The following is a 27979-nucleotide window of genomic DNA, read 5'->3' on the forward strand; positions in this document are numbered from 1 at the left end:
TCAACACTAAGGTTCACTATTGTACTAGAAATACTAACTATAACAATAAGAGAAGAAAAAAGAAATTAATTAGAACAGGCAATGAGGAAATAAAACTATCACTTTTTGCAGATGACATGATGGTACACTTAGAGATTCCTACAAAACCAACTGAAAAATCTAATTAAAATAATTACTATTGAAGATGGCAGAGTAGAAGGACAGAACTGTAGAAGTTCTTCCCCCACAGCCTATAAAATACCTGTAAAAATGACTCAAACAAATTCCAGAGCAGCAAAAGCCACAAAACAACAGAGTGAAAGAGATTTCCAGCCCAAGATACCCTGGAAGGCCGACAGGAAACATCTACTGTGGAGTGGAGTGCAGCCCATGGAGTGCAGCCCAGCCTTGACCTTGCTGTGCAGCTTGGACAGGACTGAAAACAGCTGCAGGGCGTGGAATCATGGGTAGCAGCTGCAGTTTCCAGATCACTTAACCCACAAACACCAAAAACAGCTTCAAAAGTCAGTGAGAAAGCTCTTTCACCTGGGTGAGAAAGGAGCAAGGTCCAGCCCTAGCCCCTGCCCCAGTCAGCAGTAGCATCCATTTTTGGAATCATCAGCCTAAGGACCCTAGGGGGATTAATTGAGCTGCTGATCTAGATCTCAGCCCTGAGGGGGCAGTCATGGGGTAAGGAGGAGTGCTGGCATGGTGGAGCTGGTGGAGGCTCTGGAGATTGAATCCTACTAGCAGATCCTGGGCAGAAGAGCTTGTGGTTGCTCCAAGACCAGAGCGCAAGCCAGGAGAGGAGTAAACTCCCCTCCCTTGATTGTGCCACCTTGGAGGAACTGAGAACTTACAGAACCCTAGAGTATACCCTCCACTTGACAAAATACTCAAAAGTCAAGTAACTGGTTGGGAAAATGCCCTAAAAAGGGAAAAAAATAAAACTACGGAAGGTTACTTTCTTGGTGAACAGGTATTTTCTTCCATACTTTCAGATGAGGAAGAACAATGCATACAATCAGAGGAAGACATAAAAGTCAAGGTTTCTGCATCCAAAACCTCAAAAATAAATATGCAGTGGTCTCAGGCCATGGAAGAGCTCAAAAACAATTTTGAAAATCAAGTAAGAGAGGTGGAGGAAAAATTGGGAAATGAGAGTGATGCAAGAAAATCATGAAAAGCAAGTCAACAGTTTGCTAAAGGAGACCCCCAAAAATGCTGCAAAAATAACATCTTTAAAAATAGACAAATTCAAATGGTAAAAGAGGTCCAAAAAGTCAAGAGAAGAATGCTTTAAAAAGCAGAATTAGTCAAATGTAAAGGAGGTTCAAAAACTTACTGAAGAAAATAGTTCTTTAAAAATTAGAGTGGAGCAGATGGAAGCTTTATGAGAAACCAAGAAATTACAAAACAAAACCAAAAGAATGAAAAAAATAAAAGATAATCTGAAATATCTCATTGGAAAAACAACTGATCTGGAAAATAGATCCAAGAGAAATAATTTATAAAGATTATGGGACTACCTGAAAGCCATGATCAAAAAAAGAGCCTAGACATCATCTTTCATGAAATTATAAAGGAATACTTCCCTGATATTCTAGAACCAGAGGGAAAAATAAACATTGAAAGAATCCACCTATCACCTCCTGAAAGAGATCTAAAAAGAAAAACTCCTAGGAATACTGTAGCCAAATTCCAGTGTTCCCAAGTCAAGAAGAAAATATTAGAAGCAGCCTGAAAGAAATAATTTGAGTATTGTGGAAATAGAATCAGGATAACACAAGATCTAGCTGCTTCTAAATTAAGGGATCGAAGGGCTTGGAATATAATATTCCAGAAGTCAAAGGAACTGAGATTAAAACCAAGAATCACCTACCCAGCAACACTGAGTATAATACTTCAGGAGAAAAAAATGGTTATTCAATGAAATAGAGGACTTTTAAGCATTCTTGATGAAAAGCCCAGAGCTGAATAGAAAATCTGACTTTCAAACACAAGATTCAAAAGAAGCATGAAAAGGTACACAGGAAAAGAGAAATCAAAACGGACTTATTAAAGTTGAACTGTTTCCATTCCTAAATGGAAAGATAATATTTGCAACTCTTGAAATTTTCTCAGTATTTGGGGAGTTGGAGAGATTATATACATATATATATAGACAGAGGGCATAGGGTGAGTAGAATAGGAAGGGATGATATCTAAAAAAATAAAATTAAGGGGTGAGAGAGGAATATATTGGGAGGAGAAAGGGAGAAATGAAATGGAACAAATTATCTCTCATAAAACAGTCAAGAAAGAGTTTTTTCAATGCAGGAGGAAAGAAAGGAGGTGAGAGGGAAAAAGTGAAGCTTATTCTCATCATATTTGACTTAAGGAGGGAATAACATGCACACTCAATTTGGTATGAAAATCTATCTTACACTATAGGAAAGTAGGGGAAAAGCAGATAAGAGGGGTGGGGGAGGATAATAGAAGGAAGGACAAATGAGAGGAGGGAGTAATTAAAAGTAAACATTTTTGGAGAGGGACAAGGTCAAAAGAGAGAATAGAATAAATGGGAGGCAGGATAGGATGGAAGGAAACATAGTTAAGTCTTTCACAACATGACTATACTTGTATAGATTATATTGAATTGCCTGCCTTCTCAGTGGGGATGGGTGGGGAAGGAGGAAGGGAGAGAAGTTGGAACTCAAAGTTTTAGGAATGAATGCTGAGAATTATTTTTGCATGCAACTGGGAAATAAGAAATATAGGTAATGGGGTACAGAAATCTATCTTGCCCTACAAGAAAAGAGAGAAGATGAAGATAAGGAAAGGCAGGAGTGTGATAGGGATTGGGGGAAGGGATAATCAGAATGCATGGTGTCTTGGAGTGGGGGAAAGGGAAATATGGGTAGAAAATTTGGAACTCAAAATCTTATGGAAATGAATGTTGTAAACTAAAAATAAATAAGTAAAAATAAACTTTAAAATGAAAATTAAAAAGAGCTTGAAAAAATAAGTAGAAAAGCTTGGGAAAAAAGAGTAATAATTATCACTTTAGCAAAGTTGCAGGATATAAAATAAAACCACATAAATCAGCATTTCTGTGTGTTACCAACAAAGTTCAGCAGGAAGAGATACAGAAATTCCATTTAAAATAACTGCAGACAATATAAAATACTTCTGAGTCCATCTGCCAAGACAAACCCAGGAACTAAATGAACACAATTACAAAACAGTTTTCACACAAGTAAAGTCAGAACTAAACAACTAGAAAAATATTAATTGTATATGGGTAGGCTGAGGAATATAATAAAATTGATAATTCTACCTAAATTAATTTACTTGTTCAGTGCCACAGCAAACTAGAAAAAAATAGTTTACATAGCTAGAAAAAATAATAACAAAATTCATCTGAAAAAATATGAAGGAAGGCAGCTTAGTAATACCAGATCTCAAACTGTTAACAAAGTGGTAATTATCAAAACAATCTGGCACTGGCTAAGAAATAGATTAGCAGATCAGGGAAACAGATACACAACACACAGTAGTTAATGATCATAGTAATCTGGTGTTTGATAAACACAAAGATCCAAGTTTTGGGGACAAGAGTTCATAATCTGACAAAAACTGCTGGAAAAACTGGAAAGCAGTTTGGCAAAAACTAGGTACAGATTAACATCTCACACTATAAGGTCAAAATGGGTACATGATTTAAAAATAAAGGGTGATATCATAAGCAAATTGGGGGAGCATGGAATAGTTTACCTGTCAGATCTATGGAGAAGGGAAGAATTTATGACCAAATAGGAGATAGCATTAAGAGGTTGTAAAATGGATAATTCTGATTATAATAAATTTAAAAGATTTTGTATAAACAAAACCAAGATATCCAAGATAACAAGGAAAGCAAAAAACTGGGGAAAAAATTTTACAGCAAGTTTCTCTGATAAAGGCCTCTTTTGTCAAATCTAAAGAGAACTTAAGTCAAATTGACAAGATAAGTTAGCTCCCAATTGATAAATGGTCAAAGACTATGAATCGGCAGTTTTCAGATGAAGAAATCAAAGTTACCTATAGTCATATGAAAAAAATGCTCTAAATCTCTATTGGTTAAGGAAATAATAATTAAAACAACTCTGAGATACAACCTTACTCCTATCACATTAGCTAGTAAGACAGAAAAGGAAAATGACTTAATGTTGGAGGGTATGTAGAAAAACTAGGACATTAATGCACTGCTAGTATTGTTGTGAACTGATTCAACTATTCTGGAGAGCAATATGGAACTGTGCTCAAAGGGTTACAAGATTGTGCATACAGTCAGACTCAGCAATCCCACTAACTAGGTCATTACTTCAAAGAAATAAGTTTTTAAAAAAGGAAAAGGACCTATATATACAAAAATATTTATAGTAGCTCTTCTCTTTTTGTGGTAGCAAAGAACTAGAAATTGAAGAGATGCCCATCAATTGGAGAATGGTTGAACAAGTATATGATGGCAATGGAATACTATTGTGCTATAAAAAATGATGAGCAAGATGCTTTCAGAAAAACCTGGAAAAACTTATATGAACTAATGCAAAGTAAAGTAATAAGAACCAGAGCAGTATATTGTCAGAATATTAATACTGTCTGATGATCAACTGGAAATGACTCAGCAATCAATGATTCAAGACAATTCTGAAGAAGCCATGATGAAAAATGCTATTCATGTATACAGAAAGAACTGATGAAGTCTAAATGTAGATCAAAGTAATAGTATTTTTTAATGTTCTTTTTTTTGGTGGGTGGGTAGTCTGTTCTAGTCTGTTTTCTTTCACAACATGACTAATACAGAAATATATATTGTGCATGACTAAACATGTATAACCTATAACAAACTGCTTGTTTTCTCAATAAGGGGAGATGGAAGGGAGGGAATCTGGAACTCAAAATTTTAAAAAATGAAGATTAAAAAGTTTTTAAATGTAATTGGAAAAAGAATTTTTTAAAAATCATCCCTCTCTCAAGCTTTGTCCGAATTAAATACATCTTTATTGAACTGTAACTCACCATCTCTGGCTAGTAAAGCCCTCATCCTTGAACTTTGAACTGTAATCTAGAAGTCTAAACTCTCTTCTCATATACCTCTCCTTGTCAGCCAGGACTTTCCTTCCTAAAATTAATGCCCATCTCCTACACCAAGGCTTTTTCTTAATCCCTGCCTCCCCATTGCCCATCCCTACTCCACATGGTCTGGAAGTTCTTTGCCCAATGCATCATGATTGCTGGTAATACTTTAGTTTTTTCTGGTCTTGTCATCTACACTCATCATAATCCCCAGAAGTGGACATTTATCACCCATTCTGATAAGTCATGGGAGATTCGCTGTTATGTTTTAGATCTATGTCCTAGGAAGAAAAAAGACCTCTCTACTCTGATCAGTTCAACAAATGGCTACTTGTCAGATCCCTGATCCCTCCAAGAGTCATTAATTCCTAAATTCTCATTTCTTCTTCAGAACTTTACTGGGTGATCTCTCAACTGACAGTTTCTGTGCTTCCTCTCTATCACTCTCAGGAAGATAAGCAGCTTCTTCCTACTTGAAGCATCTAGCTCCCTCCTCTTCAGAGAGAACCTCAAATTTTAAAACTATTCCTTTTCCTTCCCTTTCTCTTCTATATTACAGTCTTCTACACTACCATCCTGATAAGGACAACTCCTCTACCTCAGATCTCTTTTTTCCCCCACTGAAGACTTATTTATCCTTCAGAAACACCTTGCTCTTCCTATCTCTAGTCATTCTTTAGTTATTTTTCAAGTTCCTTTGCCTTCTTCCCAAAAAGAATAGCCTATACCCAGAACACAATCACTCAGGTGTGGTAGAAACACAAACATTGTTTACTAGATTTAAATAACTACCTGGTTTTCATGTTCTATGTACTAGATGAGATTTTCACCGTTTTTTTTTTTTATGACTTATATGTAAACACTTCAACCATAAGCACCTAGTTAAAACCTTTAGAGCTAATTATTACTTCCTTAATAAGATTATAACTCTAACTTACTTTCCTGTAATCCCAACAACTACACACAGTCCTACCTACCTCCTCTTCAACTTTATGTACTTGATTCATCCATTTGTCTTACCAATTGAATTGACCATTCTATCAATTTACTTTATTCTCTTGTTATATTTACCTTTTAAAAAAAAATTAACCACTCTAGTCTTAGTAACAACTTTCGCTTTCTTTCCTCTTCAGATTCTATAGTTCAAACCTTCTTAACCCTTTTGTGTTCTCACAATTGTTCTTGTAGCTCATTCTCTTCTAACATTAAAAAAGGTAAACATTAGATCAATATTTGGGTCTAGAGATTCTTCTTCTTCTTCAAATATTTTTCAATATCTCTGAATTTCAACATTTTCCTCCCTCAATTCAATATATAACCTATTTCACTAATCTACCTTCCAAGTCACCTACATAATTTCCTTTTCCTTCATAATTCACTCAAGTCCTTTCTTCTCCCACTCCTTCTTCTACAATCTTATCCAACAGAAGCTGAAAGTAGTAATCATCCTTACTGCCTGCCCATATTTACTGAGTTGACCTGTACACTGGAGTGTTTTTCAGAACATGAGTTTTCTTGAGTTGATCCATACTAAACAAGTATTACACTTTTACTATGATATTATATACATAATTTCAAATACTGTTTATGTCTGGAATCCTGTTCAAAATCATGCATTAATGACAGCTTGCATGTAGTAGAGGCTGTGGAAGAAAACCACTTAAAAGTTTGCTGAATTGAACTGTGGTTTGAGTTGATAAAGCATCATATCTGATAATAAAAAATTTGAAGGCTTTGAAGTTAACACCTCCCCAAAACATACCTAATGATGGCTTCTTAAAATGATTAAGAATACTTGTGGATATATAAATAAGCTTAGTTTAAACTCTGGTTACTAGGTATCTATCACGTGACTCAGAAACAACACATAATGCTGACAAATCAAGAAACACAACCTAGCATAATGATTTACAAAGGAAAGAAGCTTAATAAATTGGAAAAATGGGAAAGGAGATGATTTTCTGAAGGGAAAGAAAATCATTGAGGTGGTAAGCCAGACTTTCACTTACTAATTAAAAACAGAGATAATGAATCTGCACCATGAATACAGTTTTACAAGTGCAGCTGACTAAAATGTAAATTGACACTCAAGTCAATTTAAAGGGCATTAATTCATCACCTGTTTACTGAACATCATATGAACTGTGCCCTCCTTTAAGTTATACTCCAGCGGAGAGAGATGACAGAGATAATTATAATATATATAATAAGTGCACTTGAAGGGTAAAAAAACAAAAAGACAACCTGTTAGAAGGCTACTTCAGTAATAAAAGCAGGTAGTAATGAAGGCTTGCATTAAGGGCATGACAGTAGGGGGCAGTTGCAAAAGGTTCTGCAGACATACAATTAAGACTTAAGTAATTTGGTATGAAAAGTGAGGCAAAAGATAGAGTAAAAAAATAACACCAAGGGTTTAAAAATAGGAGACTAGGTAAAAGGTGCTTGGGGACAAAGGTAATTAGGTCAATTTTGAAGACAATGAATTTGAAGTCCTCGTGGGATCTCCACACAAAGATAGCCTGAACCAGTTTGACATGCTTAAATCTCTCAGAAGAGAGATTATGACTGGAGATATAGACATGAGAGTCATCTTCATAGAAGTGATTTTAGGAATGAATAAGAACAAAGGAGACAGGATACAGACAGAAAAAGAGACAAAGAACAGTGAAGACAGAAACAGAAGAAATACAGGAAAGCCAAGGAAATGGACTGTTTCTAAAAGGAAGAAAAGAAAAGCAATCAAGAGTTCTTGTAATCAAATGCTACAGAAAGATAAGGACTGAAAAAAGGTCACAGGATTTGACAATTAGTCATTGGTAACCTTTGAAAGAGCTGTATCAGCAGAATGGTGAGGGAAGAATTGAAGAAAAAGATGGTGAGGAGGTAGAGGCATTAGATAAAGACTACCTTTTTCCAGAAGTGTTACAATAAAAGGGAAGAAAAAGGATGGAAGAGTAGGTAGATTTAATTCAATATTTAAAATCACTCACAAAAATTTGGAAAATGGGATAGAAGAGGACCAGGATTTGAATCCTGGACTCTGCTACTGTATGATGTTGGGCAGCACACCTAACCTCTTTGGGATTCAATTTTGTCATCTGTAAAAATTAGTAGGTTCAACTGCTCAAACTTCAAGCTCTAGTTGTATACTCACATTATCCCTAAGAGCCAAGAGAAAACTTTTTAAAGTGTAGGCCTTGAAAATGTTTTGTAGGTGGAAGGGAGAGAACCAGTGGGACAATAAAGTTGTAAGAGACAGGACAATAACTGAAACAAGATTTTGAAGGACTTAGAGAAGCACAGGACTATGGATTCAAGTAGAGATTAGCTCTGTCATCAGAGAGGAAGAAAAGGGAATGTGATGGTGATGATACTAAAATATTCTGAGGAAGGAAAATGACACAGAGGCAAACAGAGCAACGGGGGGACTTCTATATGGGTGATATTAATTTAAATTTGATTTAAATTAATTTAATTTTTAATTTTAATTTAATTTAAATTAAGCAAATATTTATTGAGTACCCAATACTATCAAGGTGTTGTGCTGGAAGACACAAAGACAGTGACAACACTAGGTCTACTTTCAAAGAGCTTATAATCTAATGAGGGTAGGGATGGGGAGAGAAGGCAAGTACACAGTGGATGATACAAGGGAGAGTGTTCTAAGTGTTGCTACATTCAATTATGTGAATGGGAGTCAAATAAAAGTGGTTTTAAACTTATTCAACTTGATTCTTGTTCAGGCATCACTAGGGAATAATAGGTCTGAAGGATTAACATTTTAGAAAGGCATACTGGCTCAACAGTAACTTCCTAACAATAACTATTCAAAAGGGGAATGAGTGCCCCATCTCAGAAAATTATCAAGCAAAAATGAAATGACTACTTGATAAGGATGTTATAGAATTTAAGCTTCGGTAAAGTTAAATGATCTCTGAGGTCCTCATTAACTCAGAAATACCATGATTCCTTTGAACAGAATGTCAAAGTTCAGTGATAGATTAAAAGATTTTATTTAGTCATCCGGAATAAATTTTATAAAACCTCTAACTAAAAAACCAACTATATTATTTTGCTTAGTACAGGAAAATGAATCATTTCTATATAGCACATAAAAATTAAAATGACATGTGAGGCTGCATGGCATACCAAACCTGCCATGGAGTAAGATAGACCTAGGTTCAAGTTTGAAGTCATATACTTAATCTACTGGTTCTCTGAGCAACCCTCTAAGGTGGGCCAGGACAACCTGTGGTCCATGGACCATGTACAGCATGTCAAAGGATTTTGGTGGCTTGTGAAAAAATGTAGAGGAAAACATCCTCTACATTTTTTGTGTCCATGCAAAATCATTTGGCATGGCCGTAGGCTATAAGCAGTTTGCGGGCCCCAGGATGTGCAGGCCTACTCTAAGGTCTTTATATTGCAGAACAGTTATAGGTATATATTGATATAGAAAATTTCCCACAACAATAAATAAAAGGAAATAAATATAAATAATAATAATAAATAAAAGGAAACACAAATCTGGACCAAAAAAATTACTAATTGATATTGGAATGATAATTTTTAATTTTTGGAAGTATCAGGCATAGGGGCTTTTAGATGTTTTGATAGCTGATGCTTTCCTAGTTGTTATGATATATAAGCTCACCAAAGAGTAGAATGAAATATGCTATTTTAGGAAAACAGTAAGAGGAATATATCTCAGCACTCAACTTCAGAGAGACAAAAAGATGGTTCAGAAGTTTGAATAGGCTGGCCCATAAATACTGTAAATCCAAATGGAAAACATAATAACAACAACTTAAAAAAAAACAATACAACTCAATTGGTAATTGCTATGGCTTTCTGGTCTGTATCTTAAAGGAATTATACATATATAAGTGCTTCTATGATGAATGACTGACCTGTAAGGTGCCTTGTAGCTCCAGTCCAGTCCAATCTAATAAGCATTTATTAAGTTATTAGAGTTATTGCTATTATGCTACTGTGTAAAGGACACTATGTTTGGTGGTTGGGATACAAGAACAAAATGAAAAATAGCCTGGCCTCAAGGATTTTACATTTTCTTAAAGAGGGAAGAGAACACTAATAACCAAAGGAGTGAAGAAAGACTTCCTATAGGTGATAGCACATAAACTAAACCTTAAAAGAAGCTAGGGGTTCTATTAGATAGAAGTGAAAAGGGAATGGATTCCAGTGATGGAGAACCACTTATGAAATGCATGGAGATGAGAAAAAATGCTGATTTCAGTGAACTACAAGTAAGCAGCTTTGCTGGAACACAGAATACATGGAGATGAATACTGTGCAATAATAAGCCTGAGAGGCTAGAGTCAGATTATGAAGGTACTTAAAAGTCAAGCAGAAGAGTTTGTACTTCATCACAATGCCAACACAGAGCTACTGAAAGTTCTTGAAAAAAGGAATGACATGATCCAATTTGTACTTTGGGAATACTATTCTGAAAACTGTGAATGATGTATAGGGAAGGGATAATAACTGGAGGGAAAAAAATCAAATTAGGAGGCTGCTATGACAATCCAGCTGAAAAGTCAACAGTGTCTGAATTAGGGTAGTGGCCATGAGTACAGAAAAGGCAATGAATGTTAGGAATATTGTGAAAGAAGAGTTGATATTATCCTAAAATGTACTACATTTACATATAGGCATGTCCCACATAATGCTGTTTTAACCACTTCTAGATTTAACAATGTCACTAGTATATGTTCACTAAACCCCACCAAAATAGCATACACCCTACTCTTCAGCTCAAGACAAAAATTGGATAGTCAATAATAACTGAAAATAATAGTACTAAATTCCTTAATATCCTGTTGCTGTGTGTGTGTGTATAAATATAATTCCTAAAGACCTAGCTGTACCCCGATAACACTGCTTTGCCTTGTCATGTTTTTGTGCAAATAATTGATAGTGTTAGGTAATATATACTTATATAATACCTATTTCAATTCTAAACTTGAAATACTACACCTACCACTTCCAGTGACTCTTCTTTTAGATGCAATTTGCTCCAGCCAAAGGTATACTGACTGGTTCAGCTCTATTTAAATTCATTGTGATTTCACAGGTATAATGGACACTATATTGCTTGCTGTCACGGTAGATGGGAGGGGGACCAGAGAGAGGTAGACAATTTGGACCTCAAAATTAAAAACTGAACATTAAAATTTTTAATATAGGTTACTCACATAGTTTCTTCATCAATATCATTTTCTTCAGTATTACTAGTTGCTGTTGAGCTGGCAGAAGAACTGCTACCGTCTAACTGGTTCACTTCATCTTCTCCAACAAGATCTATATCCAGATCTCCATCTGAAAGTTCATGCTGTCAAAGCAAAGGAAAAAAACTGATAAGATACACACACACAGACACAGGGAGACAGATAGACATACACACACACACACCCCCCAAATACTCATACAGCCTTAGAAACTTAAGACTTCTATTTAATGCAAAATATTCCAGGAACAATACTAAAATGTAGGCATCCATAGTTATAAAACAATTTCAGCTTCTTCTGAACTTTGATGACAATTATCACCAATAACATTTGGTAATTCAATCACGTACTGCTTAGTGACATTTTTATTACGGGCTTTTACCATTAAATATTTCATTGTTATATGAGGTGTGTGGCGTAATGTACAGAGAACTTATGCTCCGTTGGCACTCCCAGGATCAACTCAATATCACAATGAAGCAGAGGTATGCTATGTAGGCTTTTGTGGAAGAATGTAATTTTAAACCTCAATAAGTCAAAAAATACTTCCAAACTGGTTGGGAAGAAAAATATTTTTTTAACAATTTAGTTTTATGTTAATCATTTTTATCATCTCTACAGTCAGACTCTGCTAATTCTCTGGACAAATACTGAAGTAAATAAGAACAGCAAGCTGAAGTAAGCAGAATCAAGAAAACAAAATACATAATGATTATAACAATATAAATGGGGGAAAAACAGAATAAAAATAAAGCTGGGTAATTAGAAGGACTAAGCTTGGTTTAACAAAAAGAGATGAGAAAATGAAACTCCCTCCTTTGCAGAGTTGGGAGATAACAGGTATGTATTACTGCGTATATTGTCAGATTCAAATGATATACTGATGGACTGATTTTTCTTTTCTCTTGCTTTTTTATTGTTCAATACAAGAGATGGCTCTAGTAATGGAAAAATACATTTGAAATAAAGGTGATATAAAAACAAGAAAATTTTTTTTTTATTGGACATATGGTTTTCTTAGGAGAGGGAACTCCCCAATGAGTAAAATCCAATTCAGGACAGAATGGGCTCCGCAATTTAAAATCTTAGAAAATGATCTACAGCATGGAACAGTTAGTTACATGACTTGGCCAGGGTCACAGAACTAGAATATGGGAGAGGCGGAACTTGAATACCTGAACCTGCCTAAACCCATCCACTACCTTTCTGCAATCAATAATTTTAAAAAAAAAAAAAAGAAAAAACCCCACAAAGTTACCTGTATTCATCCACAATGAAGTTTCGTATCACTTCAGGAGGGAATTTTGCTGGTGTCTGATAAATCTCAGTTTCTGAGTATTATGGCACACAGTAATCTAAAATTTACTAGGCCATTTCTAAAACTACCTTAATACCAAATACAGTTGTTCTGTACTGATATTGTGTATTTAATTCCCAAGTGCCTGGAGTGCTTAGACCTTACAAAATGGAGATCTTATAAGTGAGTTTTGTGAAGACATATAATATACCAAAAGGTAAGATTTTATATAATTCTGTCCTGTTCTTTTTTGGCTTTCTTCAAGTCCCAGATCCAATCCACCTTTTAGAAGAAGTCGTTTACAATCTCCCTTAATTCTAGCGCCTTCCCCGCTAATTTTTTCCAACTTATCTTGATACATTTTGTTTATACATAGTTACTGCTTGCTGTCTTCCCCATTAGACTAAGAGCTAGGATTGGGATTATCTTTTGCCTTGTTTGTATCCCCAGTGTTTGCACTATGCCTCGCACATATTAGGAAGGACAAAAAGAAGCATTTACTAAGCCCCTCCTATCTGTACAAATATTATCTAATTTGGTCCTCAAAACAGGTTTGTTAGGAAAGAGGTGATGTGACTTGTCTAGGTCTACACAGCTGGTAGTGCATTTAAACCCAGTACTCTACCTACTGTGCCACCTAGTTACCTCAATAGTAGGCATTTAATAAACGTTTACTGACTTACTGACTGCTAAATGACAGAAAAAAAAACCCATCATGATACTCATATCAGAAACAATACTAAAAGAAGAGAATATTTTCCTACGTTATAATCTTCATGTTGGATCTTTTCTTCATCCTCTTCATCCTCTTTGGCCTCCCTTACTGAAGCTGCAGCAGGCATACCCTCAAGAAGCAATTCACAACTTGATCCTGTTTTCTTAGCTCTCATCTCAAGACCATCACCATTTTGAGGGCTAAGGTGAGTGTCTGGTGGTGACATGCCTCTTGATTTTTGGGATCGAGAAAGTTCAATGGTAAGTCTCTTTAAAAAACAAAATCAATACGTACAAAACAGTAAACAAAGGCAATGTTTAATCACATGGTAAATAAGGTAGGTATTTCTACTTACCTCAATATATTCTACTTCTTTTTAGGACACCCTAAAATAATTCCATTTCATCACTTCCATCCCCAGTCAAAATCCCTTCCGTTCTTCATTTTCTGTGACTATGAATAAACTATCCTACTTCCTTCTGTCATACTCATACATACCTATCCTATAGGTAGTAAGAGGAGCAAATATTAGAATGTTCAATAAATTAGCTGAATTAGCTTATCTGATATTCCTGACATGCAATAAAAGTAATGAATCAGAATGAAAAATTCTGACATCATTTTATCATGTACGTTTCCCTCTGATGAATTCTCTTTGCCACATTCTTGGAAAGAAAAAGAAAAATATTCCCTACAATTTCTTCTCTGCTTTTCAAAAAAAAAAAATTCTATTTTGGTAATACAATACTACTACCAATTCATGAAAAATCCCCATCTTACAAGGGCTTTATGGATGATAACACTGTGTCTTCTCTGTTTCTTCATGCTCAGGAAAAAAGTATTTTTTGTTAATGGCTAAAAATCTCACTCTTTGGAACAGAAGTCAGAGAAACCAACTAAGCCTCCAAGAAATGGAAGAATATGAGCAGAGTTGCAGACTCCAAGAATTACATAATGAGAAAAGAAGGTTCAAGTCTGCCTCAATTATCAGTAGCAAATAGTAATTCTAACATCTAACAGCGCACTTAATAACCAAAAAGTTCATCTGAAGCACGGATCTTGAGACAGATGTTACCTGCTTACCTCTTTAAGATTATTAATTTGTTGGATATAGCTAGTCTGGGCAGTTTCCAACTGAGTAATATACCAATGTTGGTCCCGGCATTTTTGGAAGAAAGTTGGTGAACGCACCTGAAACCTTAAGAAATGTACACAAACAGAAATACATGTAAATATATGCATATGTACATAAAAATAGCAGCTAAATTAAATACTAGTTCAAAGAATAAAATTTTATTACCAAAAATAAGACCTTGAATTTATATTTAAATTCTAAGTTTTTAGGTCATTTGATCAGTCTACATCCGCAGTATAAATCAACTGAAATCCTGCATTGACTAATGGGTCATTTTCTCTAAATTCATTTCTTAAGCTAGCTATTTAAAACCCATGAGGCACATTCCCCCGCAGAAGCAAATGACAAGTAAAAGCAATAAATATTTATTAAACACCTCTAGTATACAAAGCAATGTCCTAGAAGCCAGGGATATTAAGACAAAATGAAACAGTCTTTGCTTTCAAGGAATTTAAGGCGAGGGAGGAAAGGCTATAACAGAAGTACATGTACATTTATACAAATACATGAATATGAAGAACATATAAAGTAATTTCAAGTGAGAGAAAATGTTAATATGGATTCCTATTGAGGTAGTATTTAAGCTTTGCTTAGGGAAAAATCTAGGATTCTATTAGGTAGAGGTGTGGAAAGAATACATTCTAGTCATGGGAGTTAGTTGCTTGTACCAAAAAATGGAGGAAGAAAGTGGTAGATGGAATACTCTGTCCTGGGGATACCTAGAACACAAGATTAGCCTATAAAAGTTTATTTAACCTACAGTGTGGCTGAACTATAAAGCACTTCCAGAAATCAAGTGATACTGAAGAAATAAAGGAGGGAGGAAGTTTCCTTCCCCTTTCCCAGATGTAAGGCCACCCCTCTGCAAATTTACATGTTGGCTTTAGCAATTTTCTCTCCATCTCCCTTTTTTTATTCCCCACCTCCAAAGTCCCCAAGTAAACTCCTGCTAGAATTCAGTGTGGGGCCTGAACTATCCCACAGAGTACTGCAGTATCTAAAATTAAAGCTTTATTACTCTTCTTCTCTAAAATAAAATTTTCTAATCCACCTATTCCCAGGTAGGTGTTAGAAGGAAAAACCATGTGAACTTCTTCACAATGACTCTATGAATCACAAAAAATAGTAGCAACTTTTAGTTAGCTCAAAAAAAATGTCTAAGTGGTTAAACTTCAAGCAGTATAACAAAGTAAACTAGGAATATTTCAGGCTAGAGATATGTTTTGGCAGAGGATACCAGTTAGCTAGGTCACGCCAGTCTGAGAGTCTGCCTCCCAAGTTAGCTCCCTTAAACTGTTTCCCTAGTTGTAAAGTCAAAGATTTGCTAAAAGTTCTGAGATTTTTCATACAACTCCCATTTGTTAGACCCTGAAGGAACTTATAAGTTTGCACAGTCCAATCACCCTTGTTTTACAGAACAAAAACTAAGTGATAGACCAGTCTCTCACAAAACTAACATGAGAAAAAAGACTGGAACCTAGTTTAATTCAATGCTCTACCACAACAAACTACTTCTCCTGACCTAGAGACATGCATGGTAAAAAGGAGGCAGCTATTTCCAAATGAAGTTAGAAAGAAATTCCAGAGGTCTTTCCTCTCTATCACATCACCTTAAAACAATTTATAGTCAAATGCTTATGGAATTTATTAGATGTATGGGGATCAAATACTGTTTAATAAATATTGATAAATATGAGTAACAATATTTAATATTGATAATAACAATAGCTGTCACTGTAGAGTGGCAAAAGTACTAGTCATATCCTGGTTCTTGACACTAATTACCTGTGTGATCACATGTCCATTAGATTGTAAACTCCTTAAGGGTTTTTTGCATACACAGTGCTTAGCACAGTGCCTGACTCAAAGTATGTGCTCCATAAATGTTTATTGATTTAATTCTAAGGAGTTGAAATTTGTATTGCCTACCTTACAGGGTCAGCTGACTGTAAACCTTAAAGCACTATAAAAGTGTGAACTATTATATATTATTATTATGACTAAGGCAACACAGCATAATAGGTAAGGGTGCTAGACTGGGGAATCAAAAAGACCTGGCTTCAAATCCCACCTCCAACAAATATATTAGGCATTGTACCTCTAAATGCCTCAGGCAACTCCCTAGCTCCTATGTTCTTAAACCATGGACCTGATCCCAAGAGTCTTGGAAATATTAGTTCCTGCCTCCCAGACCACTGGTCCCATTTCCAGTTTAGCCCCCATGGTTACGATCCAGGGGAGCAACCAACCGTCATCTAGAATGAGTCAGTCATCCCCACCAAGCACTGATCAACTGCCATGAACAGGGTGGGCAAGCCAACCTAGATGAAACAATGAGGCACCTTGAGAGAAAAAAAGAAGGCACCATACACCAGGAAAGTCAAATGACCTCCCTTCAGACCCTGATGGAAACAACCCAGAACACTGAGCGTAAGAACCCTGAGAACATAAAAGCCCACAAAACTGTCAGCCCTAGTTTCAGCCCAGCTTTTAAATAAATCAACCCTTGTGAACATGTGACCTGGCAACTACTTTTGTAGGTATTAAAGTCCCAATACTTCTGTTTGCTCGGCAGCCTGAAAAAGAAAGTTCTCACCACTAAAATCCTTGGCACTGCAAAATAATTCATCACAAGAAATAGGGTTTTTATCAACAGAAATGACATTAAATATGTTAACTTTTTGCTTTGCGACTGCACCCTAATGACCATGGGGTCTCTCCATCTGACCTGCAATAAGAACCTCCTATATGTGTTCTCTCCTCAATTAGAATGTGAGTACCTTGAGAACAGGGACTGTGTTGCTTTTCTGTTTATATCCCTGAAGCTTAGCAGTGCTTTGCTCATGGAAAGTATTTAGTAAGTGGGCAGCTAGGTAGTGCAGTAGATAGAGCACCAGTGCAGGAGTCAGGAAGACCTGAGTTCAAGTATCACTTCAGATACCTGACACTCACTAGCTGTGTGACCTTGGACAAGTAACAATCCCAATTGCCTCATCCTGGGTCATCTCCAGTCATCCTGATGAATATCTGGTCACTGGATTCAGATGGCTCTGGAGGACAAGTGAGGACGGTGACCTGTACAGCCCTTCCTCACTGAAAACAAAGTCAAGGGCAAGTCATGTCATTATTTCTCTGATAGCATGGCCCTCTTTGGTAACAAAGGACGAATACACACTTAGTAAGTGCTTTTTCATTCCTCCATTTTCAATGATGGGAATAGAAGAGGAAAGCATACACAGGCTGGCAATCTGTATTAGTAGATAAGAGGACTCATATAGATGAGATCACAGGTTTGCTGCAATATTGAACTATTTTACTGATTTCATTATGAAAATTTTATGAAAATGTACATTTTCAGCATTAGTGTTTTTCAGAGAATAATGTTCTCAGAATTTTACTTTAAAATAAAGGATAAAAATCACATTACCTTAAAATTACTGTATCATTTTGTCGGTTCAAATAGCCTTCATTTGCAAGTAAATCCAAACGAAAAAATCTATTATAACCCCAGCATTCTCCAACTTCAAAATCAGAGGCAAATTCTCGAATAATATTCTTGGCAGGATCATTGGAGGACTGATGAACCATCTCAACACGGTATTCATATCTAACATTGGAAAAAAATCCATTAGCAAGTAGTAAAAGGATATTAACAGTTCTCTCAAAAGAACTACAAATTGTTAACAACTAGGGGAAGGATTCCTCCAATTCATCAATAATAAGCAAAGTAAAAATCAGATGTACAAATCAAAACAATTCGAAGGTTTCACTTTACACTAAAAAAATCTGCAGTGACAAAAGACGGAAAAGACAATGCTGACAGAACAAAGAAAAGAAATATACACAAAACACTATTTGTGGAACTGTAAATTGGTCTAACCATTCTGAAAGACAATTTGGAATTCAACTAAATGGTTCATACCTTTTAAACCAGAGATTCACAACGCTAAACACATACTCAAAGAAGGTAAAAAATGGAAAATGGTCCTATAAATACTAAGATATTCATAGCAGCACTTCTAGGTTATAGCAAAGAAATGAAAACAAAATACATGTCTGCTGACTACAGAATAGCTAAAAAAAAATTGTGGCATGTCAATACAATAAAATAGAAGCATGAGAAGACATGAACTGATGCACAGAAAGGACAAGCTAAGTAGAGCCAAGAAAAACACATTAACACTGACTACAACAACGTAAATGGAAAGAACATAAACATGAAAGTGAACATTATGATGACCAAGTTTGACCACAGAGATAAGATGAAAAAACAATTTCTTCCCTTCTCAGTAGAAGTAGAGGATTATATATGTGGACTACTGCATATACTGTCAGACAAGACTGATGGTTAGAACTGCTGCACAACTTTCCTCCCCTATTCTTTCTTATTTTTTTGTAATTAAAATGACACATTCAGTAAAGGGGGAAGGGGAAACTGAAAGGAGGGAATATATTAAAAAATAAAGGCAAAATAAAAAAACAAATTCTACTCAGCTAGCAACTGGAAATGTGCTATCACTCTCGTTGACATGGCCTTTTTAAGAAAATTTCAGCTCAATACTTACAGCTGCAAGAAATCCTTTTTAAAAAAGTAAAAAATATCACTAGGAAGTCAGCATTATTCAAATCACAGGAGGCTACACAACAGTATATTTTATAAAAAAGATTAGTTTCATAAAAATGTGTAGCAGGCTACTTTTGCCAATAGCAGATTGCTTCTCAGTAAATCTTCAAATGAAGGCTAGACAATCACTTGGGAGATATTATAAGAGAATTTCAGACATGTTCAAATTTGAACTAGATAGAATATGGGTCCATTCCAACTCTGATAATGTGATATGCATAGTGATCAGAGAAGCCCAGATTAATTCCTGACACACTGCCTTCTTATTAATTGCTAGCTGGCAATTAAAACAACTTCGAGATATCATTTCACACCTCTCAGGTAGGCATTAAAATTACTGATGGGGAAAATGACAAATGTTGGAGGAGATATGAAAAAACTGAGGTACTAACATTCTGTTGGTGGAACTGTGAACTGATCTAACCATTCTGGAGAACAATCTGGAATATAATTCCCATAGCCCAGAGAGTTATAAAAGTGTGTATACACTTTAATCAAGCAATATCACTATTAGGTCTGTTTCCCAAGGTAGTAAGAGAAAAAGGAAAACAACCTATATGTTGAAAAATATTTATAGCAGCTCTCTTTGTGGTGGCACAGAACTGCAATTTGAGGGGATGCCCATCAGACAGGGAATGGCTAAACAAGTTATGGTATATGATTATGAAGGAATAATACTGTGTTGTAATACTGTGCTGTAAATCGAGCAGATTGATTTTTTAAAAAATATGGAAAGGCTTGCATGAAATAACGGAGTGAAATGAGCAGAACCAAGATTACAGTAGCAGCAATATTGTTTGAAGAACAGCTGAATGACCAAGCTATTCTGAATATTATAAATACTCAAATCAACTACAAAGGACCTATGAAGGAAGACACCATCTACCTTCAGAGATAGAGCTGATAAACACAAGTATGCACAATGCAATTTTACATACGTATGTATACATACATACACACATGTCTATCTATGTCAAATGATAGCCTTCTCTAGTGTAGGGTGAAGAGAGAGGGAGGGAGACAGCTTGGAACTTAAAATGCAACAAAAAATAAATAAAATTATATTTTAAAAAATCACTGCCTGGTTCAGTTAAGAGCATCAGGTTTAAAACAAAACATCAACATACTATGCCACATATTTCACATCCAGATATACCAAGACAAAGCAAACCTGTTTCATAAGTATACCAAAAAGGCAAAACATGCTAAAAATATATACTAAGGAAATCAATAATCAATCGTGTTTCTTACTTGGACGTTTCTGGCAATCCAGCTGAGAGTTCCAGGAACACAGAGAGGTAATAGCCACGCACAACTCCATTTCCATCCTTAAAAAGAATAGGTGGCATCTACTGATTAACCCATAATTTCATGTCCTGGAGACCAATACATACCATTTTACCTATGAATCTATCTCTCAGAAACCTAATTTGTCTGAAGAAAAATAAAACATAAAAGACACTCCAGAGCCAGAAACTACAACATTAGCATTAGCTAAATCATCTCTATTCTAATATCTTAGGATGTTAGCAATTTAACAAAATGAGATCAATCTCTATGCTAACTTTCCTTTCATTTTTCCAACTATGAAGAATAAGGAAAGATACAATTTTATTTATTCTGACATACAGAAAAAAACAATAATATTTTAAAGCTATTTGTCTTAACATTTTATAACATTAAGCAGCAAATATTCCTAAAACATTGCTAAAAAGTAAAATACATGTAAACTCCACTAGAATTAAGACATAAAAAGATTCAACTGGATCTTTTCTGGTTTTTTAAATATTTAATTATAAATCTAACTTATTTTTAACAAAAGTAGTGATTCAAATATATGAAATAGCATAAAAATGAGGTCATAAAAATTTTAAAAACACTAAAGTGAAAGTGGTTTTTCTCAATATGTCTATAAAATTTCATTATTTACCCACTCCAAATACCAGCCCCCAAAATGTCTATATTGGCCAACATAAGTGGTGGTAGTAGTACCCATAAAAAGGCAGTGTGGTATAGTGACCTTGGAGCAGAGAAGACCTAGGGGAAAGTCTCACTTCTGTAACTTACTAGCTATGTGATCCTGAGTAAACCACTTAAACCCTTTAGTGTCCTCAGGCAACTCTCTAAGAAAAATAAGTTGCAGAGAAGGGAAGATCTGCAGACATGAAGATACAAGGCAACTATGTGGAGCAATGGATAGAGCAATGGACCTATAGTCAAAAAGACTTGCGTTCAAATTCAGCTTTAGAAGCTTACTAGTTAACTGAACCTAGGCTAGTCCTGCAACCTCTCAGTTTCAGTTTCCTCACCTGTAAAACCTAATAGCACCTACTTGCCAGAGTTGGTGCTATTACTACTACCATCGTTATTACTGCTACAGGTAGGAGGAGGGGGTGTCTAATTTTATATTGTATGACATTAGTATGTTTGACCAGTATAGAATTAAAGCTAAGGATTTATTTCATAAGGAGCATCATCTTTACTTTATTAGCTTGACACAAAAATTCACACTCAGACTCTTTTAATTTCTATAAAATTATTTTATAATTGACTTTATATAAGATCCAAATGACCTGAGTAGGTTAATTTGTAATAATACTAGAGCAAGTTCCCCACAAGGAGTTCCCTAAACCAATTACATTTCAAGTCCAGCTAAAAAAAAAAGTGGTGCCCACATTCCTTTTTGAACTTTTCTGTGTAGAAAGTGGATTTATCACTGTTTTATTGTTCTTTGGATTATACTTTCTTCATTTTGCATGACTCCATGTAGCTCTCACTATTTCTTTGAATTGTTCCTATCCTTGGTTTCTCATAGAGTAATGTTTTAATACATTCTCAGACAAAATGACTGTGCAGTTATTTCCCAACTGTGGGTCAACTAGGTTTTCCCCCACAGTTTTTAGTTATCCTATATAACACTTCAAGAAATATTTTTGCACACATTTACTTTGCACACAATAACTTCCGTAGGGTATATAGTTTTAGTAGAAGGGCTACTAAGGAAAACATTTTGACAAACCTCACTGCATAAGTCCAAACCACTTCCTAAAATTTTTCCATTAATTCACAACTCCAATATGGAAGTTTTGATCATTATTACTGTTCCATAGTATAATCTGAAATATGAGTGAGCTCCCCTCCTGTGTCTGTCTTTATTTTTAATAATTCCCTTAACATTCTTTATTTTTCTTTGTACAGGAATTGTTACTATTTTGTTCAATTTCACATTGCATAATATTAATGCATTTAACAAGTAAAGAATCAAAGCTAAGGATGAATTTCAAAAAGTATCTCGATTTTATTAGCTTGGTAAAAAAAATTAACATTGATTCATGTTCTTTTTTTTATTTTTGTAAAATTATTTTACAATTGATTTTACCTAAGTTCCATATGATTTCAGTAGGTTAATTTGTAAATGTTCAACACATTTTGTTGCTAAACTATGTGTAATCTTGCCTACCATTTTTTATATATATGATTGGCAACATATAAAGAGACTGATAATAGTGAAGGGTATTATATTCTGCTATAATACCTAAATTGTTTATTAATTTCATTAATGACCTTATTTCTCTTGAGTTTTCTAAAATAATTATATCCTCTGCAAATAATTATTTTAATCTCTCCTTATTACAATACTTATTCATCTTTCTCATTTTATTGCTATGGTTATACTTCCTGTACTATCTCAGATAACATTATTGAGAGGGAAAAGCTTTGCAAACCCTTGTTCTGAGTGGGGAAAAAAATAGGTTTCCAATAAAAAAACTTTGTTTTAAAAAAACTAAGTTCATCAACATTTTGTTTCTTATATCACCATAGTATCCCAGGTATCCCTTCACCTCCCCCAACCAGAAAGTCATCTCATATGATAATAGTATTTTTTAGAGAGGTGGGAAAAGTCAGCAAAACTGATCAAAAAATCGAAAAACTCTGAAAACATGTGCAATATGTTAACATTTGTGGACCTCCCACTTCTACAAAGAAGTGTATGTGGGGGTGTCTTTTCATATCTCTTCATTCAAATCCTGCTTGATCTTTTTCATTTTGATACATTTACTTTTCATTTTGTAGTGTATTGTTCTATTTACATTGTTGTACTTACTAATGTATTTCTTAGCTATGTTTACTCTGCATTATTTCACAAGATTTTTCCATGCTTCTTTACATTCATCACACTTATCATTTCTTACAAGACGAAAATATTCTGTTACATTCAGGTACCACTATTTGTTCAGCTATTCCCTAACTGATGTATATCTACTTTGTTGATAATTCTTAGTTATCACAAAAAGGGCTGCTATAAATATTTGGGGAATTTTTTTCTTATCAATGTCTTCCATTTGGCATTAAAGGAAAGGAGTCTCTGGTTATAAGGGGACGTTTTAGTCACTTTATTTGTATAATTCCAAATTGCTTTCCAAAAAGGTTATACCATTTCACTGCTCCAACAATAATGCATTTGTGTGCTTTACCTTTCCAAAATTCCTCCAACAATGACTGTTGTCATTCTAAGTCAATGTTGCCAATTTGCAGGTTATAAGGTAAAATCTTAGGGTTGTTTGGATCTTATTATTAGTGACTTGGAGCATTTTTTCATGTGGTTGTGAATACATTGCAGTTTTTTTAAAAAAACTATTTGCTCATATTTTTTGAGCATTTACCTATGTGGGAATGGCTTATTGGTCTTACATGTTTTTACTAATTGTTTACATATCTTGGGTACCAAACCTTTATCAGAAAAACGTGATACAAAAATTTTCACCATTTGGCCACTTTCCTTCTTTTCCTGGATGCATGAAAGCTGTCTGTGTAGAAGCTTTTCAGTTTCAAGTAATCAAAATGATCTTTCATCTTTTGTAATTGTCTCTTTTATTTGGTTAAGAATATATTTTTTACCCACAGATATGAGATATATGATTTATTTTTTATATTATGATGTTTATTATTAAAGTCACATATCCATTTAGAATGTTTTGTGGAATAAGTTGTTATTCTAAGCCTAATTTCTGCCACATAGCTTTCTGGTTTTCCCAGCAGTTTTTAACAAACAGGGAGTTCTTCCCTAGGCAACTAATATAATCTACTTCAGAAACACCATGGTTACTGAATTTTATTGTTTCTGAACATCCTCCATCTAGTCTGTTCCATTAATTTCTCAGTTCCTTAACCAATACCAGATGGTATTGATGACTGATGTTTAATAAGAGAGTTTGAAGTCTGGAATGGCTCTTTCCCCTTCATCCTTAATTCTTTTCATCATTTCCCTTGGCAGTCAAGATCCCATGCTTTTTCTAATGAATTTTAGTAGTATTTGATCAAGTTCTATAAAGTATTCCATTACTAATTTGACTAGCATACCATTTTAAGCGTAAATTAATTTTGGTAGTGCTGCCATTTTTATTATGTTGGCACAATCTACCCATAAGCACTGAATATTCCTCAAGTTATTTAAATTGTTTTCTATTTCTTCAAGGAACACTACATTATTAAATCCATACAAATCTTGTATGCTTCAATACGTTGATCCAAAGATATTTTAAGCATTCTGTAGTTATTTAAAATGGGATTTTGTCCTATTATTACTTCTTGTGTTTTGTTATCATTAGATAGAAATACTGTTGATCTCTGATGATTTATTCTGTAGCCTGTGACTACTGAAGTTGTTCCCTCAATTACAATCTCTGTGTATTCCCTGGGTTTTCCAAGTAAGCTACGGTGTCATCAGCAAACAGAGACAGCTTTATCAAACAGTAGTGGAGAGAGTGGCTATCCTTGCTTTTGTATTTACTGGAAAATTTTCTAATGAATCCCATTGCATATGATGTATGCTTTAGGTTTCAGATACTATTTTTATGACATTAAAAGGAAGGGTCCCTCTATGCCGATACTTTATAGAATTCTTAGCATAAAAGTTATAATTTGTCATACCTTTTCTGCAGCTACTGTGATGATCATGTGGCTTCAGAAGTTTAGGTTTTTAATATGATTAATTATAGGGGGTGGAGTCAAGATAGCAGAGTAGAAAGATGGACCTGTAGAAGCTCCACCTCCACAGCCCATAAAACACCTGTAAAAAATGACTCTAAACAAATTCTAGAGCAGGAAAAGCCACAAAACGACGGAGTGAAAGAGATTTGCTGCCCAAGACAGCCTGGAAGGGTGACAGAAAAGATCTATCACACAGGGCTCGGAGCGGAACACAGCCCAGCATGGGCCACGCGGCTCAGCAGGGACAGGACCAGAACAGACTTCAGGGTGCCAAGGGCAGCAGCAGTAGTTCCCAGACTGTTCAACTCACAAACGCCAAAGACAGCTTCAAAGGTCAAGGAGAAAGCTCTTTCACCTGGGTGAGAAGGGAACGTGGTCTGGCTCTGCCAGCTGCAGCATCCATTTTAGGAGCCCCCAGCCTAAATCCCCTTGGGGAACCAAGCAGCTGATCAGGATCTCAGCCCTAAGTGGCAGTCATGGGGTGAGGAGGGGCACTCAGGTGGTGGAGTTGGAGGTGGTTGTGGAGAGGGAACCCTACTCAAAGATTCTGGGCAAAAAATCTTGTGGTTGTTTCCAGAACAGAGTGCAGGCCAGGAAAGGAGTAAACTCCTCTCCCTTGATTGTGCCACCATGGAGGAACTGAGAACGTACAGGTCTCTAAAGTATACCCTCCACCTGACAAAGGACTCAAAAGTCAAGTAACAGGCTGGAACAATGCCCAAAAAAGGGAAAAAAATAAAACTATAGAAGGTTACTTTCTTGGTGAACAGGTATTTTCTTCCATACTTTCCAAAGAGGAAGAACAATGCATACTATCAGAGGAAGACATAAAAGTCAAGGCTTCTGCATCCAAAACTTCCAAAATAAATATGCAATGGTCTCAGGTCATGGAAGAACTCAAAAAGAATTTTAAAAATCAAGTAAGAGAAGTGGAGGAAAAACTGGGAAGAGAAATGAGAGTGATGCAAGAAAATCATGAAAAGTGAGTCAACAGTTTGCTAAAGGAGACCCTAAAAAATGCTGAAGAAAATAACACCTTGAAAAATAGGCTAACTCAACTGGCAAAAGAGGTCCAAAAAGTCAATGAGAAGAATGCTTTAAAAAGCAGAATTAGCCAAATGAAAAAAGAGGTTCAAAAGCTCACTGAAGAAAATAGTTCTTTAAAAATTAGACTGGAGCAGAGGGAAGTTCATGACTTTATGAGAAACCAAGAAATTACAAAACAAAACCAAAAGAAAGAAAAAATAGAAGATAATGGGAAATATCTCATTGGAAAAACTGACCTGGAAAATAGATCCAGGAGAGACAATTTAAAAATTCTGGGACTACCTGAAAGCCATGATTAAAAAAAGAGCCTACACATCATCTTTCGTGAAATTATCATGGAAAACTGCTCTGATATTCTAGAATCAGAGGGTAAAATAAATATTGAAAGAATCCACCTATCACTTCCTGAAAGAAATCTGTAAAGAGAAACTCCTAGGAATATTGTAGCCAAACTGCAGAGTTCCCAGGACAAGGAGAAAATATTGCAAGCAGCTAGAAAGAAACAATTCAAGTATTGTGGAAATACAATCAGGATAATACAAGACCTAGCAGCTTCTACGTTAAGAGATTGAAGGGCGTGGAGTATGATATTCCATAAGTCAAAGGAACTACGATTAAAAGCAAGAATCACCTACCTAGCAAAACTGAGGATAATACTTTAAGAGAAAAAATGGTCATTCAATGCAATAGATGACTTTAAAGCATTCTTGATGAAAAGACCAGAGCTGAATAGAAAATGTGACTTTCAAACACAAGAATCAAGAATAAAAAGGTAAACAAGAAACAGAAATCATAAGAGACTTTTAAAAGTATATATAGACAGAGGTGAGTTGAATAGGAAGGGATGATAGCTAAGAAAACAAAATTAAGGGGTGAGAGAGGAATATACTGGGAGGAGAAACAGAGAAAGGGAATGGGGCAAATTATCTCTCATAAAACAGTCAATAAAAAGCTTTTTCAATGGAGGGGGAAAGGAGGGAGGTGAGAGGGAAAAAGTGAAGCTTACTTTCATCACATGTGGTATAAGGAGGGAATAACATGCACACTCAACTACAGGAAACTAGGGGAGAAAGAGATAAGTGGGATGGGGGGATGATAGATGGGAGGGTAAATGGGAGGAGGGAGTAATTAGAAGCAAACACTTTTGGAGAGGGAAAAGGTCAAAAGAGAGAACAGAATAAATCAGGGGCAGGACCGAATGGAAGGAAATATAGTTAGTCTTACACAACATGACTATTATAGAAGTCACTTGCATAACTACATTTGTATAGCCTATACTGAATTGCCAGCCTTCTCAGTGGGAATGGGTGGGGAGGGAGGAAGGAAGAAAAGTTGGAACTCAAAGTTTTAGGAACCAATATTGAGAACTGTTCTTGAATACAACTGGGAAATAAGAAATACAGGTAACACGGTACAGAAATCTATTCTTGCCCTAAAAGAAAACAGAGAAGATGGGGATAAGGGAAGGGAGGGGTGTGATAGAAGGGAGGGCATATTGGAGGATGAGGTAATCAGAATGCACAGTGTTTTGGGGTTGGGGAAGGGGAGAGACAGGGAGAAAATTTGGAACTCAAAATTTTGTGGGAATGAATGTTGAAAACTAAAAACAAATAAACATTAAACAAAGAAAAAATATGATTATATTGACTGTCTTTCTAACACTGAATCATCCTTGCATTCCTGATATGAATGCCATTTAATCATAATAAACAATTAATAAAAAAAAATTTCTTAGAAAAAATGTGACAATCTGATAAGATTGTTTACAATTTTTAAATTTATTTTTCATAAATTACATTAACCTGTAGTTTTCTGTGTTTCTTTCCTAAAATTACATTAAGGC

General features: G+C 35.3%; 1 protein-coding gene across 9 annotated transcripts in view; it reads right to left on the minus strand.

Annotated features, from left to right (window-relative positions):
- TRIM37 (tripartite motif containing 37) overlaps positions 1-27979 on the minus strand; it is a 187149-nt gene that overhangs the window by 84233 nt on the left and 74937 nt on the right. For all 9 annotated transcript variants that reach the window (XR_011975289.1, XM_072646851.1, XM_072646850.1 and 6 more), the window contains 5 exons: positions 20350-20426; positions 17902-18081; positions 14423-14537; positions 13389-13607; positions 11295-11431 (listed from right to left, as the gene is read on the minus strand). Coding sequence is in view for 8 of the 9 variants with exons in the window: in XM_072646851.1 (XP_072502952.1) it covers positions 11295-11431; positions 13389-13607; positions 14423-14537; positions 17902-18081; positions 20350-20426 (728 nt within the window). In the remaining variant the exon portion in view is untranslated. The remainder of the gene's footprint in view (positions 1-11294; positions 11432-13388; positions 13608-14422; positions 14538-17901; positions 18082-20349; positions 20427-27979) is intronic.

Source organism: Notamacropus eugenii, chromosome 2 (genome assembly GCF_028372415.1).
Source record: "Notamacropus eugenii isolate mMacEug1 chromosome 2, mMacEug1.pri_v2, whole genome shotgun sequence".
NCBI lineage: Eukaryota > Metazoa > Chordata > Mammalia > Diprotodontia > Macropodidae > Notamacropus > Notamacropus eugenii.